This window comes from Watersipora subatra, chromosome 6, assembly GCF_963576615.1.
Source record: "Watersipora subatra chromosome 6, tzWatSuba1.1, whole genome shotgun sequence".
Taxonomy (NCBI): domain Eukaryota; kingdom Metazoa; phylum Bryozoa; class Gymnolaemata; order Cheilostomatida; family Watersiporidae; genus Watersipora; species Watersipora subatra.
The window spans coordinates 56,789,672-56,805,753 of NC_088713.1; the positions used below are offsets into that span (position 1 = coordinate 56,789,672).

The window sequence follows — 16,082 nt, forward strand, 5'->3', positions numbered from 1 at the left end:
TTTGAGTTTGCAGTGGCTGTGCTCTGAAATATGACTAAAGGCTCCTCGTCTAAGTCTCGAAAGCTCCCAAGCGCTCTTCCTTTTGTGCCTCGAAAGGTCCTAGCTGGCTAAGCTCCTTCTCCAAAGAATCATTAAGCTTGCCTTGTTGTTGGAAGTTAATATTAACATTGCAGAAATGCTGTAACTGATTTGACTGATGAGTGATATTGTACAAAACTTTGTGCGCAACTTGCCCAGGAGCGCTCTGCAATAAAACCAATTTTTTCAAAGATAGCTGTTGAGCATGGAATTTTTCCGTTGCTTTGTGATCACTTTCTTCAAATCATGCTGGATTTGTTTGTGCAATTTCAAGGCATGCTCTTACACACCATATCAATTAGGCTTTCTGGTTGTCTGAGCCGGCTGAGGGGGTCTTCCATTTTGGGTGCCTGATCCAAAGGTATCTGATCATCCGGCTTTGAGATGGGCAACTCTACCATTTCCCCTGAGTGGAAATCTGGTTCCTAGCTTGCCTAGCCTCTCTCATTTGGTGGCCTCTTTGAGGCTGTAAATTAGCTAGGGCCAACCCCAGCTCTTCAAGACAGGCTTGCTAAGGCTTCCGCTAGCCTTCGCTTTGAATAGAAGACTGATCTGGCTGCTTTACTAGATATTTGTAGTTGGGCCAGACCATATTAACTGGCTATGGCCCAACAAAACTGGTTTGCAGCTAAGGGTTGTCCCTCCCATCCAAAGCCTATTTAACATCCAGACCCAGTTTCTAGGGGCATAGAATATTGGCTCCTTTTAGTCCTCTTGTAAGATCTTTGTCTGCCCCTGGCAGAGAGTGCTGTGAGTCTCTTCCACCTCTTAATTAAAAGTTTGCTATGACTCAGTGGGTAAAGAGTGGCGCATCAGATGGTTCAGTTCCTGCCGTTGGTGCTCTTGCAGACACAGCTGTCATTCAAGCATGAGCATCTTTGCGGTTTCCGATGGCTGAGTGTGGCATATTCCGGTATGTTCTCATCAAATGGAGATATAACACATCATTTCCTTCTAGCTTTAATACCCAAAAGACCAGGAAGAAAGGATGAACTGGCTACAACTGGCACCCTGGTCAAAGCATCCGGCCATTGGCTGAAGTGGTCGGTTAATGCCAATATCCATTTGTTATTCTCTGGTGTTGTTGGCAGTGGCCCCAAGGCTACTGCTACCTTTTGCCAAAGGCATCCAGTGAACAGCTTTTGCCATTTTTTGGCTGTCTCACTTGTATCATTGTAGCCTACAGACATTAGCTTAGTTTCTACTTTTAGTGTTGCCATGTTTGCCTGTCTTAGTCTATTGGTGTCATGCCACTCAACTTGTTTACCTTTTTAGCACCAAGTCTGCCAGTCTTGGTCTCTCATCACACTTATTTTGGGAGTTTTCACTTCTGATCGTATTGTGCCTTCCAGTTTAGTACAGTAGATTATTCACAGGTTTGAGAGGGTGACAATATGGAAGAGAGAGACTCAAGCGCTGCTATCTTGATAGATAGCAAAATTCACCTACAATTCATTCAAGGAAACATTGCTAACGCAGAAGTATGTACACATTAAATGGTGCACAATACTACATATTTGATGGTGACTTTATATGTCTGTTCTGTTGTGATTATGATAGCATAAAGTATATCATGAAGTGACACAGAACTGCTAATGTAGTATAAGTATTAAGGGAACAGCTTGAATAGAAATATACATGTACATGCAATCAATGAGCAAAGTGTTTTCTCTGGTAAAAATTAGGCATAATGAGCAAAAAACCCAGAGTGTGCACAGTTTATACACCAATGTACAAGCTCCCAATGCTTATGAAGCCTTTAAGACAAACAGTGCCAGTGGAACCAAAGGATTCGATAACTTTTCGCTTGTGCTTCCCTTCTCTACTTTTATTTTACTTGAATTTATTTCATACCACAGTATACAACTTATTGGACATGTGTTTGTTTGTGTTTTTTGCCTTTTTAATGACACCATCTATTTTTGTAGGTAGACACCATAGTGAACTCTACAGATATATGTATGAATTTTTCACCAGCTTTATCCAAAACAATTGCTAGGAAAGCTGGTCCTCAACTAAGGAGAGAGTGTCAAGCACATGTTCCACTAGCCTTTGGTTCAGTTGTTGAGACTGCTGGTTATGACTCAGGGTTCAAACAGATACTTCATTGCAACAGCTTTCATTGGGATGGTGCGAACGACGAGGTGAGAGTATGTTGATAATCAAAAATTGAATAGCTCTTTGATATTTTTAAATGTAATTAAGTATCAATGTATAAAAAATCGAGTTGCTACGAAGTCTCTCTGTAAATGTTTTGGCAGAGCATCTTGATCGTTTACCTGGCTATAATTATAACAACTGTTCGTGTAATTAAGTTCTTTTGTATCTATTTTATTCTGTAATAAAAGATAAAGCAAGCAAAACCTTTGAACAAGAAAAAACGGGATCGAATAAAGTTTCGCAAATCATAATTGTGAGTTTTACTAATGCCTATATATAAAAACTCGAACACTTCTAAAATTCTGTGTATAGTTTGTAGCATCATCCAGTGTAGTATGTGACAGTGTGATCATGTCAAGTCATCTGCATAATATACCCTTATAAGTATGTAGCAGAGTGAATGGCTCAAACACCAAATCGATTTCATGGCAAAATTTTGGTAAAGGAAAGCAGGGTGAACGATCGCCCAGATCGAGCTAGAGAGTACAGCCTACGTTGAGGCAAGTGATGCCATGATCGAGCCGAGCTCTGACTCAGTAGACTACACAGTCCTCGGTAACACGTTAGAACAGCCGAGGGTTGACTACCGAGTTGGCTCTACAACCTAGGGGCGGAGTCAAGCCAAGCCAGGAGCTATATAAGATTCTGCAGAAGTGACAGAGTGCAGAATGTCTGGAAATCGCACACTGCGCAGTTAATTGCTTTATATGTTTATTGCATGTTTGACTGTAGCCTTATACTGTATATATTTGCTGCAATATATATATAATAATAATAATAATAATAATAATTATAATAGTAAAAACTCGTTTACCTTGTACTCAAGTGATCTGACTCTTTGACAGCAAGTAGAGCATTTCAGTGGGTTCTTTTACAAAAGTAAAACACTTTTGGAAAATGAAAGTTTATAAAGTAAGGCTATCTATGTCAAGAAAATCTGTGTAACATGAACTCTTCATAAAACAACTTATATTATAACTGTACCAATAATCCATATTATGGAAAAAAATGATATATTTTTAGAAATTGGTCGAGATTATAAAAGCTTGTATGAGGAAGTGTGCAGAAGCCAATCACACATCAATTGCTTTCCCAGCGATTGGTAGCGGCGCTAAAGGATTCCCGACAGGTATCGTTGCTAAATCTCTGGTGGGAGCAATAAGAGAGTTTATTGAGGAATACCCAGACAGCAGACTGACACATGTTCATATGTGTGTTTTGGAAGATGACACATGTCAGTGGATGTATGAGGTCAGTTATTAAAATCAACTAGCTTTAGGACCAGTCAATAGAGTAACTACTCTGCTTGAAGGTTTTGATACAATGCAATAGGTTGGCTACAGACATTATTAGCCAGTGAGTTCTGAAATAGAAGGCAGAGTTGCTTCAGATTAAGTACTTGTCTATCAACATGCAATAATAGTTATTTAACCACAAGCTAAATGCAGAATGGTAGCACCTAAAATTGTCTTCTCATCAAGCGATTCTTTAGTTATTTACGTCTATATCGACGGACATCTTGGTCATATTCACTATCATGGTTCAGGCACACCGACACCTATTAGTCACTTTTCACAATTGCATTAAACTGCCATGACTTACAAGAGGCAATTCTGAACCTCCTACTGTTCTAGACTGTCAAGAAGTGCTTGCTGACTACAATAGCAGGACGGGTGAAAGTGACCATTGGAGATCGGACACTAGTAGAGGTACCACTGTAATAACGAATAATAGATTTTGAATGAACAACCAAGAAATAAAAAAATGGTTTGGTAAGAGAAGACCTACATTTGATCAGCTGTAGTCATTGGCAGTATTCCGTAATCATTGGGAAGGGGTTATAAAAACATCTAAAGTTTTAAAACTATGCCTCTTTTAGAATGATTTTATGAGAATGTCTTTGAAGATTAAGCTAAAATGTGTTTATCTCATTATTAATTTTTAAACTCAAAGGCTAGGCAATTGTACAGTCACAGCAAATTAAACTATGCCTTGTTAAGAACCTTGTGCGTTACTTATTGAAACAGCAGCAGCTGATGGTGTCACAAAGAAGAGCTTTTTCTCTCAGACTCATTTGTACTATAGGGAGACAGGATAAGACATTTTCAATCAATTAAATGTTTAAATTAGACTAATCGCCACACGAACAGTAAAAGAGTGATAGTGAGAGCCAAAAGAAATTTAATCTGTGCGGTACAAATATAGAGTAAACTAAATTTTGGTGTTTTAGTTTATTCTGACACTTTATTCTACGCATGTTATTCTGGTTGTGGCCTTTTTGCTATAGTTAAAAAAAATTAAGCTGATTATTGATGGCGTATAAATCTATTTCGTTTTAACCAATATTGGTACTAACTTTTATACCAGCAATTACAGAGCTAGGATATAAATAATATAATTAAAATTTTACTTTTATAACATTACAGAGCGCTGTGATAGTGACTTCAAATGGCAAAATTTTGTCAAAGTCAGCAGGAAAAAGGTACTTGGCACTTTCGGCCTCAACTGGTAAGTAGCAGCAGAAAAAAAGTATTTATAAGGTTTCTACCATGTTGAAAATAGTTGAGGAAATATGCTGACTCAACAAGAAAGTTTGAGCATAAAAACTTTAATTGATGTAATAAAAAAGGTTATTGTATATTTTGTCAAAATATTTAATATTAAATTCAACAGTTGTTAGCCTATGTCCTAGTGATCATGTATTTACAGGTAGGGTGACTCCAGAAAAAACACTTTCAAAAGATTGTGTTTTGATCGGCAAGTCGGTACATCTTGAAATATGCAGAGGGAATCTTTTAAACTCCACAGTAAGTGAGAGATAACTTTACTCAGTATTGTATAGTATGTAAGACATTACCTTACTCGGTGTAAGTAAAAAGTTAACCTACGCTATAGGTATCGCTATAGATAACTTTATTTAGATAGCAAAGTTTGTAAATGTTGATCTTGACTGTAGCATTTATTTTTACCCATTTATTAATCTTTGCAAACTCATCTTTAAGTTTGCAAGTCATAAACTTAAGCACAAGTTTATTGGTTGATATTAGTAGGTCCAGTACTAGTCAAGAGTTCAGACACCTTCAATGACCTGTTTAGCTTCCCCTAAACACACAGTAGTTAAACACTGTGCAACTTTGAAATGTTTTGAATACAGAGCATGGCTTGTTTTTACAGGTAGACACCATAGTAAACTCTACAGGTAAACACATGAGTTTTTCTTCCGCATTATCCAAGGCTATCGCTCAAAAGGCTGGTCCTCAACTAAAGAGAGATTGTCTTGGCCATATTCCGCTAGCCTTTGGTTCAGTTGTTGAAACCGCTGGTTATAATTCAGGGTTTAAACAGATACTGCACTGCAACAGCTGTCATTGGGATGGTGATGATGCAAATGACAAGGTAAATGAGTATTTTATTGGACGGCAATGATATAGTTCTATAATATCTTCAAAAAAACTGTTTTTATATGTGCCAAATTGATAGTTCATCATGTCTTAACCATTGCTATCATCATGTTCCTCAGACTTTACTTAGCTTAGGTTTACCAACTGTTCTGTAAGGGATGCCTGTGGGGCGCCTTTGCTAGCACTGAACTTTTAGAAACAACTAAGTGCGTTTCAGAATCAGAAATGTATATCTTTACTTTCTATATGTGTACTTGTATATAATATATATATATATATATATATATATATATACATATATCGTTATAAAGATACACTTATTATATATGTGTAAATTTAATATATACATATAGCTATATATAAATACTAGCTACGCTTCTTGGCAATGCCCGGGTATTAAAAATCTACTATATAAACGGCAATCTGTCGTGTGTTGTCTGTGCATTTGTTTGTGTAATTGTGTGTTCGCCTTTTTGAGTACCGTACTTTTTGGAGTATTACCCGCCACTAGGTATCTAAGGCACATTAACAGGAATCTTCGGTTTGTGCACCTCTATACATAACCTATTCATCGTTGTTACACAAATGTCACGTGATCTCTGGTTTGCGCGCCTTTTTATAGTGCCCAACGGCACTGTTCCGTTTTAAACAGCAAAACTGTTGCCATGTTAAAAATCACCGTTCTGAGTTCTGCGGCCTATACAAAGGTATACAAACGTACTACTCATTAAATGAAATAAATTAATGGGTAGTAATTTACATGCAATCAATATTTACTGCCAACGTGTACCGAGGTCTTGCAAACGTTTGTTTCTTGTGGTCACTGGGAAAAAAACGAAGTTCTCACCTACTAAACTTCCACATCAAAAAGGTAAGTACATCTTATTCAATTTTGTATTGTCTATGAATTGTCACACTTCCACTACATAACCCTTTCACGTGCAACCATTTTGCATTTTGTCCTTTTGCCGATAGTGCTTCATATGTATACAATATTTTTTCAATTTCAAACTCCATCTAGAACATTAGTTTTTGTTGTATATTTTGTTTTTCCAACATGTTAACAAGCGCTGCTAAACAAAAAACTTTTTGTATCTAAAATTTGTGCATTGATAAAGCGATGTGAAGCTACAAAGCAAAACGATCCTCTACAATGTTCCTTATTCTTACAAAACCATTACTTTCATCGCCATCAGAGTCAGTGTTGATATTGCTTTTAATTATCTGTGTAATCACAAAAATCTGAATTGACTATAATGTCATCAACATAAGTAGTTATTGGTTTTCTAATTTGGACGCATGTGATGAACTTACACAAAAATGTTCTTTTCAAGTTGGAAATCCCCAAACAAAGATTAAAATATTAAACTTTAGGCTAATTTTATAAAGAAATCTTAAGACAACACTGTCACTACCATAAAAGTCCTAAAGACCGTTGGTAATGTTATCAACAACAACATTTCAGTTGCTAGCAATTGCTGGTAAAGTCGCAAAAACGCGTCTACGCGGTCTATCATAAAAAATGCATAAATGAGTCTACTTAGTGAAAGCGTTTAAATTGTTGGACTTGCCACTGTTTGTGATAGTAAACATGTTCATTTCCTTCCGCAGCCGAGTTACTTTTACTTTTTTTCAGCCATGAGTGCTACAGAACTACAGCTACTACAGAACTTGCAAAGTACTCCTACTGTGTTTTACCTACTAAATTTCTACTTCAAAAAGGTAAGTAATTCTTATTCAATGTTGTATTGTGCTGTCTATGAATTGCCACTCTTCAACTACTCAATACATTGGATTTGCCACTGTTCGTGATAGTGGGACATGTTCATTTCCTTCAGCAGCTGAGCTTCTAAAAATTTTTTCCAGATACGATTAGGCCTATTGTAACTTACTCCTACAGAACTTGCACAATTACTCTGAGAGGGCGATGGTGAAAAGAAAGAGAGCAGCTGGTGTCGACTTACTGTCACCCTGCTTTAGCCATGACCAGCTGTATGTCGCCTGTTCTATAGTGGGCACAAGCCGAAAACTGTTTGTTCATACACCCGACACAAAAACAAAAAATGTTGTCTATATGCAAGTGTTGCGTTGAACTAACATTGTGTTATTGTTATGTCATGCTATGTTCTTTATGTTCTGCTTTACCCCAAGCAGCAATTTCTAAGCTATTTTTCAGTATATATATTTTCATGCATTCATTATCCTTATTGCATCTCATAAAAAGGCTATCATGCTGGTGTTATGTTTTATTATTGTAAGATAATATTTCTGTATCTGCCTTGGCATCATACTGTCTGTGCTGTTATACATATAAATTTTAACAACTCAACCTCATTACTATTTGTATATACATGTACCATGTCAAAACACAGGCTATTGACGAAAAACTGGTGAGCTATGATTAGTGTTTTAAGCATGTAGAAGTCTCCATTCAATAAATGCTGGTGATAGCAAAATATTTTGTATAACTTTTTAAAATATGCAAAATCTTTAAGGTTCTCAGTTTGAAGAACTCCAGTTTGCCTAGATATGTCAATTTCATTATCAGATTTCTGTATACAAATAGAGTAAATCCGATTTGAGTGGTTTGAGACTGATGCATTGTAGATTAGCTGTAAAATGTATGGCAGATTTCCATTGTTCTCCCTAACATTATTGACATGTATGTGTGTATGCATATTCAGGGCAACAATTTCCGTAGACATTTTACATAATAATACAACAGGGCAACAATTTCAGTAGACTGCATATTTGGAGTTGTTCAACAGTATGAAAGACAACTACCAATAAACCTTATGCTGCAAGTGAATATGTTCCTGTAGGCGGGTAATGCAGCTAGTTAGCTTATAAATAATGAGAAGTAATGAGAGCCTCCTGCCACTTGCTATTAGCCTGGAACATTGCCAATGGAAAATTTGAGTACACTTAATATTGAGAGCTACCAGCTTATCATAATTTTATGCTATGGCCCTGCGCAATACGCAAAGCCATTGGGTATTTGCTCCCAAATAGTGACATATATCAGCTAGTGAACAAACCAATTTCTGTTGCCTAAATTTTACGGCACCGGTCTTGCGAATGGGAGAGTCTGAGATCAAATCTTCTTCGGAGCAGATTATTCATTCCAAGATTTCATTTGCTAAATCCAGAATGCAGACAGACATCCGGGCTTTGAGAAATATATATATATGTATGTACTAGCTGTGATTTCCAGCTTTTTTTGGGTAATAAAAATAAGCAGTGAGAAGCATTGAAAGTTTTTAATAATTATGAAATTTTTAATGAAAATTTTAATAGCTATAGCCAGACACACGGACGATCGGATGCCTGGACGCCTGGTCGTAGGGGCATACGGCATACTTTGAGAAATATAAAAATGGATGAAGATACTACATGTTAAGCTATATATGTATGCATACTTGTATGTTATATGTATATGCATATTACATATATATGTACATATATATATATATATATAATGTATTAAAAACTGTGAACCTTAAACAATTTAATGTTATAGTTATTAATACATTTGAGATAAATGTTCTATGTTAATATTAAGCCCTCCGCTTCTAGTGATCTACCATTTTCTTTTTCATCATTATATATATACTGTATATATATATATGTATATGTATATATATATGTATATATATATATATATATATATATATATATATATATATATATCCCGACACTACCAATGAATATATATAGGTAAACTTTGTTCTAACACTATACGATTGCTGTTTTTCATTAGCCCCTATGTCCACACTTCTTGTTTACATACATATAACAAACATTGCAAACCTATATCCTGCATATACCAACCGCTACTAAAATTTTCTTTAATAGGAATTGAGAAAGATAATACTTGCTTGCCTGATGAAATGTGGAGAAAGTGGGTACACATCAATTGCTTTTCCAACAATTGGTAATGGTGCCAAAGGATTTTCCAAAATCACTGTTTCTCAGTCAGTGGTTGAAGCAATTAGAACATTTAACGAAGAATACCCAGACAGCACACTAACACATGTTCAGTTGTGTGTTTTGGATGACAAAGCAAATGATTCTATGATGGATGTAAGTCTTTACCTGTATTTTAGTGATATACCTGTATATACATTCAGCATATAGTATGAGCATATGGGCATGTGTAACATAATTACGAGAGCGTTCTAAGTTCCTCGATATAATTGACTAAGGCATATTTATTCATACTTCCCTTTATTTGATTCAATTGACATATACTTGATCAGGCATTGATACATAGTGCAATCTAATGTTGTTCTAGAAAGAATTTAGCCTGGACAATTGCTGCAAAATTAGTTCAATGGAGTCAAGGCTAAATATAAAGTGCTACACTATAATATAGTTAAGGATCTAGAATTATTCTATTTTTGAACTAACGGGTAATACAAGAGGTGAAATAAAAATGTGTAACAGTTGGTAAACACCTGCTCACCTTGCGACTGGCTTGTTAGATTATCTGTACAATGATCTCTAACCACAAAAACAAGAGCTTCAATCACCTTGTCTATTGATTGGAGACTGTTCAGGCAAATATCGATGGTGATTGGCCCAGCTTCTGCAAGCAAGTATATAATTGGCTAGCTATTTTGTTAATGCTCAGTTCTCATACTTGTAAAATACCTATCAAGCAGGCCCGTATTCCTTGGGGCGGCTGGCTGGCTGAGCCACCCCAACTTGTTAGCAATTTTCGGCGGATAAGTACAGTCTAACTCGGATAACTCGCCCCCAGATAAAATGTAAAATTTTATTTCGAACACTTGGTTAACTCGAACAGATTTGTTTGGTATGTTCCCACGCAATGATAAATTGTTTCAAATAACTCAACCTCAACATCATTAACTCGAACAGTTATTTGCCCAGCGGTTACGGGAAAGGTTTTTATCGCTGTAGAATAACACTTTATTCCAAGTCATAGAGATAAAGATCAACTTTTAGTAGTTCTTAAGCGTCATCATTATCATCATCGACAAAATGTTTCTGGTAACAACTTTCATAAAGGTTTGCAAAAGGTCAAGTTTTACCAAACATTTGCTTAACAATGGCCAATCGAAAGCGTGAAAACCTTTGGATGAACTTAAAATAAAATTGGCAAAATTGATCTTTGTGGAAACGCTCAAAAGAAAAATCTATTTTTTCTAAGCGTTTTTATTGTGTCAAGTTTAGCCTATTTTATTCTGAAAACGTCATGACAGTCACATCACCAAAAACAGACTAATCTTCAATAATAGCAATTTATTTATACTTTCCGATAAACTTTTTAAAACTTTACATGAGGCCTTGTTGAGGCTTTACATGAAAAAAACCTGTTGGGGGCTTACATTGCCCCCTCCAAAACCCAATATGTTCATAACAAGTCGTCTAACATTTGCCGTCCCAACTTGCAACCAGGGAATATAGGCTTGTTCTTGATAATTTTTGTTGTTGCAAGATATTGCCTGTTTTATTCGTTCAAGTACAGTACTTGTATTAAAAAGCTGTTCATCGAATACATCAATACTGTGGCAGAAACTGTGTTGCAATCAAATGTTTTGCCAAGTGTTCAAGGTTATATAATAGAATCCAACTCTTCTTTTATATAGACCTTCAAACATTATGTACAGTGGCTACAGCAAGAAGAAGGAAATGTTTATTTCAGGCTGGACATGGACGATGAGACAGTGGCACAGGTATAAAGCGTCTTTGGCACAAGGCAGAGCCAGCCAGTTCAAACAACTTCTTTTGTTCAAACATTCATAAGAATGTAATTACAGCGCGTCAAATAATCTCTTGCATTCTATACAAATACTTTGTTTGCTGATCACTTGCTAAAATGACCTTTGTGGCCATATAACCACTACTAAAGTAGCGCCATAATTATTGTTTGATTAACTGTTTTTTCCATGTTTATATCACAAAGATTGACAGAATAGGGGGAGTTAATTTGTGTCTTTGCTGCTTTAAAGAGACAACTCATGCATATTTCTGTTGTTTATTCTGTTGTTTCACAGAAAGCATGTTGATTGTTTAAATCATTAATGATTTTAACATCTCTGAATTTTGTTACCCTGATTAACGATATGAATTACTTAACCATTCTCTGATACTAGTCAGAGCACTAAATGGTCCTAATTGTCTTTTTCATTAAACTAGGATAGTAGAGTGCAATACAGTGAGTCAACTTTCCCGTGCTGCAAGCTGATTGTGTTTTGTTTACAATTTATTTATTTTGGGTTTTGATGACAAGCAAAAATAGAGCCGCATCGCTCTCTTTCAGATTCTCAAAACTAAGACAATTTATATTTTAAAATTTTTAGTTTGTTTGTTTGAAAGGCCCCAAAACCGAAAGAAGGTAGTTGTTTCAATCACAATTAGATATATATATTTTGTCATATTGCTACAGGCTACCATTCTGAAGCGTCCTGTCGAAAGACAACCTCTCAAAGGAGAAATATCTTTGGAGGTGTTCAGTAAGTCTGGTCAAGAGTTTCTAAAAGACAAAATGACAGATGACTATGGCGAGCTACAGAGTACGGCTCAACACAATTTTGAACTTTCAGAGAACCTGCTATTTGATCTCAAATGCTCTTCTTGGTGCGGAGAAAAGCCTGGACAGGTATTCAGTAGCTAGGCTTTCATTATCATTGTTGGCCTGAAAATGTTATGAGATCATGCTGAAGCTTAGAGAACCGTTGAATGCATAAGTCGTTGATAAATGAAGTGAAATACTATGTACATTGTATCAAAAACCATTATTAAATAAATAGCAAGGAGTGGTAGACATGTGATATTGTATCTGATGTGTAAATGTAGTAAATGTAGTATCAGTAAATGTAGCTGTTCAGGAATGTATCAAGTAATGTCAATAGGGCATTGGCTTTTGAACTTTATGAAGTTAGATGAATATGACACAACATCTTACTTAATCATTATAGCCTAACTTCAAAAAGAAACGACGAACTACAGGTTTCCTTTTTGTTATCAGTAAAATCAGAAAAAAATAAATACTGTTGTGGCCCACCGCTTCTTGTTAAACTGCCAATAGTCATACAATATTTACACAAACAGTTCTGTACATATGAGTGCCATACATGTGAGTGTTGTACAGTTGAGTGCTCTACATGTGAGTGTTGTACATGTGAGTGTTATACATGTGAGTATTGTACATGTGAGTGATTTACATGTGATTGATGTACATGTGAGTGTGAACGTGTGAGTACTATAAATGTGAAAATTAGGAAGTGAAAAGTTAGGAGTGTTGAGCAGGAGGTGAAGACGCTGATGTGAGTGGTAAAAGTTCTGTGGCTGTGTAACTGTAAGATAATAAAGGTGTGTGGTCGTGTAGGCAAAAGCTGCTTTTGTGTGTGTGCATGTGTGGGCAAGTGTGTGCATGTGTACATGAGCATAAGTGTGAGTGCACGTTTGTGCAATCACAAAGGAAAGCATGCATGTGTACTTGCATTAGTGCATGTGTGGGTGTGTTTGAGCATGTCTGCGTGGTCATGTGTGAGCATGCATTAAACAGCGTTTAAACTGACTAAATTTCAATAAAAATTTATGAAATCAAAAAAGTGTGTTTAAAAATCAAATTAATACAACAAGAGTTCTGGTGCAGCTTGCAACTTGGTGAACTTTTAATTAATATATAAGTACATTTCTTAGAGTTGTAAAACGAATAAAACAGATAGACTCGTTATACATGTAAATGTTGATTGTAACTTAAATGATGCGACTCTATTATTTTAGGAATTTGATTTGTTGATTGAGGACCACCTAGCAGCTTCTACAGAGACTGAAGGAGGTCAGTTCAGTTGTGACTGATTACTAGCCAATAGTTTATGAATGCGCAATATGTATAGCAGTTTTTACAGAATTATTTTGCTGTTACAGCTTTTATTTTTATTTCATGGCTTTATATAGGTTGGCCTTTTCATTGGGAACATCCACAAGACAGATATACAGAGGTTGAGGTAGCATTTGGCACAGCCGAATACAAGAGTGTGGTCCATAATTTCAACCGTACAAAAGACGTCAATACTGATGTTACTATCAAAAAGGTTAGTATTTTATGAGAGGCTGTTTAACTAAGTCTTGCAATGTGGAATTTAGAGATGTACTAGTCACAAGGACAATAACAACTATCAACAGTGTTTTTGTTGATATGTTGCCAAAATTCATTTATGAGGTATTAATACGATTGGCATTATACATGATTTTGAGATTGGCTTTCAATATTTACCTTTTGTAGTCAATTCTATTGCAGGTTCAACGAATTCAAAACCCTGATATGTATCGCTTGTATAGTGTTCGAAGAAAAGCTGTGGCAGCGAGACTGAATAAGCGACCGGATGAGGTAGAAGTCACTCCACTTTGGCATGGGACAAATGAAGAAACTGTCAAACGTATAACTGAGAGAAAATTTGACAGAGGCTTTGCAGGTAAAATGGGTGAGACAGTGGTGCAATGTGAAATGTCTGCCAAAACAACCATCTTATACAGAAAAACAAATCTTATCAAAGGTTAATGAAAGGATTGCATAGTTATTTTTTAATGTATTTTCATTGACTATAGCAACTGTTGTATGATAATTAATTGTGTAAAAATATTATGAATGATTTTAAGGTAGAGTCACATCTCAAAGGTACATACTTTAAGGTATAGTCACATCTCAAAGTTACATACTTTAAGGTATATCATATTAATATACTCTTGTTAAATTAGCATCAAGTCAAATAGACTTTTTGCACAAAAATGTCGATTGAAAACTATGATTAAAAATATTTATTATAATCGGGCTAAAACTTGCAAAGGATATAAGCTTCTTAGTTTTTTAAAAAATTGAATAGTTTTAGTAATTGGACTAAATGATGTCGTAGTACCAAATGTTTATAGAGCTGTAATCTAGGTAGGTTTCTAGAAAATGGTGAGTATTGCAATTGATAATTCCAATTGAAACATTTCATATAATTAGAAGTATCTATCTCTATCATGAGTATATGTTTGAAGGTAAAGGAAAGCTGGGAATGGGTGTATATTTCGCGAGAGACAGCAGCTATTCATTGATTAATAAATATTGCCGGCCAAATAGAGATGGTATGAAACATATTATTATGGCTAGAGTCATTGTTGGAGATTTCTGTCTTGGGTTCAGAGGCTGCAAGGCAGTCCCAGATAAATTGGACATGAGACCCCAGCCATACGACTCAGTCGTAGATAATATAGAAAATCCAACGATGTATGCAGTGTTTGATGACGCTTCTGCCTACCCAGACTACCTGATTGAGTTTGAGATTGTAAATAAATCTTGTTGCCTTCTTTAAAAGCATTGCTCAAAATATACGTAGATATGACTCTGATGTGTACTTTTTTGAATCTAGTACATGTCTGAAATGATGGCTATTTTTACACTTAGTACACATATATAAGCTTTTGTTACACTTATTACCTTAAGATTATCAATATGATGTCACTTTTAGCAAAGGACTACTAGTGAATAGAAAATGTTGACATTTGTAGAGCTGGCTTGCTAATATTGGTAGACACGATGATGGAGGCTTGAATTGGTTTGTTATTGTTGAGGATTATTATTATTATATATATATATATATATATATATATATATATATATATATATATATATATATATATATGAGTGTGTAGATTTTCTATAAATATCTTATGATAACAATAAAGCTAAGCTGTGGTTGGAGTTGAGAAAACATGTTTGAAATTTTGTTTCATAGAAGAAGTAAACAACACAAGCTTTGAAAATTTATGCACAAACCTTAAAATATCAATTGCACACTGGCAATAAATTTCATTCGTTTCATTATAATTTAAAGGAAACTGCTTTACAGGCTTGAAAGTCTCCTTTAGTCTCCACAAGACAGCCAAACAATAACACTGAGTGTTCAACTTCAATGAAATGTATATTTAAATTAATTAGTACACATCAGTATACATGCAATATTGGCAACAAACTATATGCAAACATGCAAAGAGTGTGCGCATACAACTCTGCCTATTAAGCATTTTGTGCTCATTTTTTATATTTGTTTTATTTTTAGGCACCGACCCATTTTCTTTGTTTTGTGTTTAGTTTTTTATTATGGTTTTCTGGCTCCTCTCGGAAGTCCGAGCATTCTTAACGGTGACCGAGCTTTCTCCGGTGATTGGAAGGCTAGGAAACTAGGGTGACCAGGACCTGGGGCCCACGGCTGGTCGGGTCGGCCATTATGACGGCACCAGCCTAAGTCCTTCCACTAGAAAAATGGTTCGAGTCCTCAGTGAAAGCAGTGGTTGGCCCTACTGTTGCGGGTCTCAGCCGATTCTCCAGTTCTGCAGCTTCTCACTGAGGCAGTCTCGGCGAATGTGTCACTGAATGCGACATCCTCAGCATTGGAGTGGCTTCCTCTTGACCTCCTGAGCCCGACC

The 16,082-nt window shown here is 35.8% G+C and overlaps 1 protein-coding gene across 1 annotated transcript; it reads left to right on the forward strand.

Moving 5' to 3' along the window:
- The first annotated feature begins 894 nt into the window (after positions 1 to 894).
- LOC137398387 (protein mono-ADP-ribosyltransferase PARP15-like) lies at positions 895 to 15,845 on the forward strand. The gene is made up of 15 exons (XM_068084495.1): positions 895 to 1,121; positions 1,354 to 1,414; positions 2,007 to 2,222; positions 3,262 to 3,489; positions 3,873 to 3,947; positions 5,413 to 5,634; positions 9,495 to 9,722; positions 11,273 to 11,338; positions 12,052 to 12,264; positions 13,395 to 13,449; positions 13,569 to 13,705; positions 13,912 to 14,086; positions 14,655 to 14,941; positions 15,165 to 15,211; positions 15,716 to 15,845. Exons 1-15 carry the CDS (start codon positions 895 to 897, stop codon positions 15,843 to 15,845), a joined length of 2,367 nt encoding a protein of 788 aa, XP_067940596.1.
- The last annotated feature ends 237 nt before the right edge of the window (positions 15,846 to 16,082 follow it).

Coding starts and splice junctions, on each gene's coding strand:
- LOC137398387 (XM_068084495.1), top strand. CDS start 895: ATGGTTCAGTTCCTGCCGTTGGTGCTCTTGCAGACACAGCTGTCATTC. Junction 2,223..3,261: donor GGGATGGTGCGAACGACGAG/GTGAGAGTATGT, acceptor ATATATTTTTAG/AAATTGGTCGAGATTATAAA. Junction 13,706..13,911: donor CTGATGTTACTATCAAAAAG/GTTAGTATTTTA, acceptor ATTCTATTGCAG/GTTCAACGAATTCAAAACCC.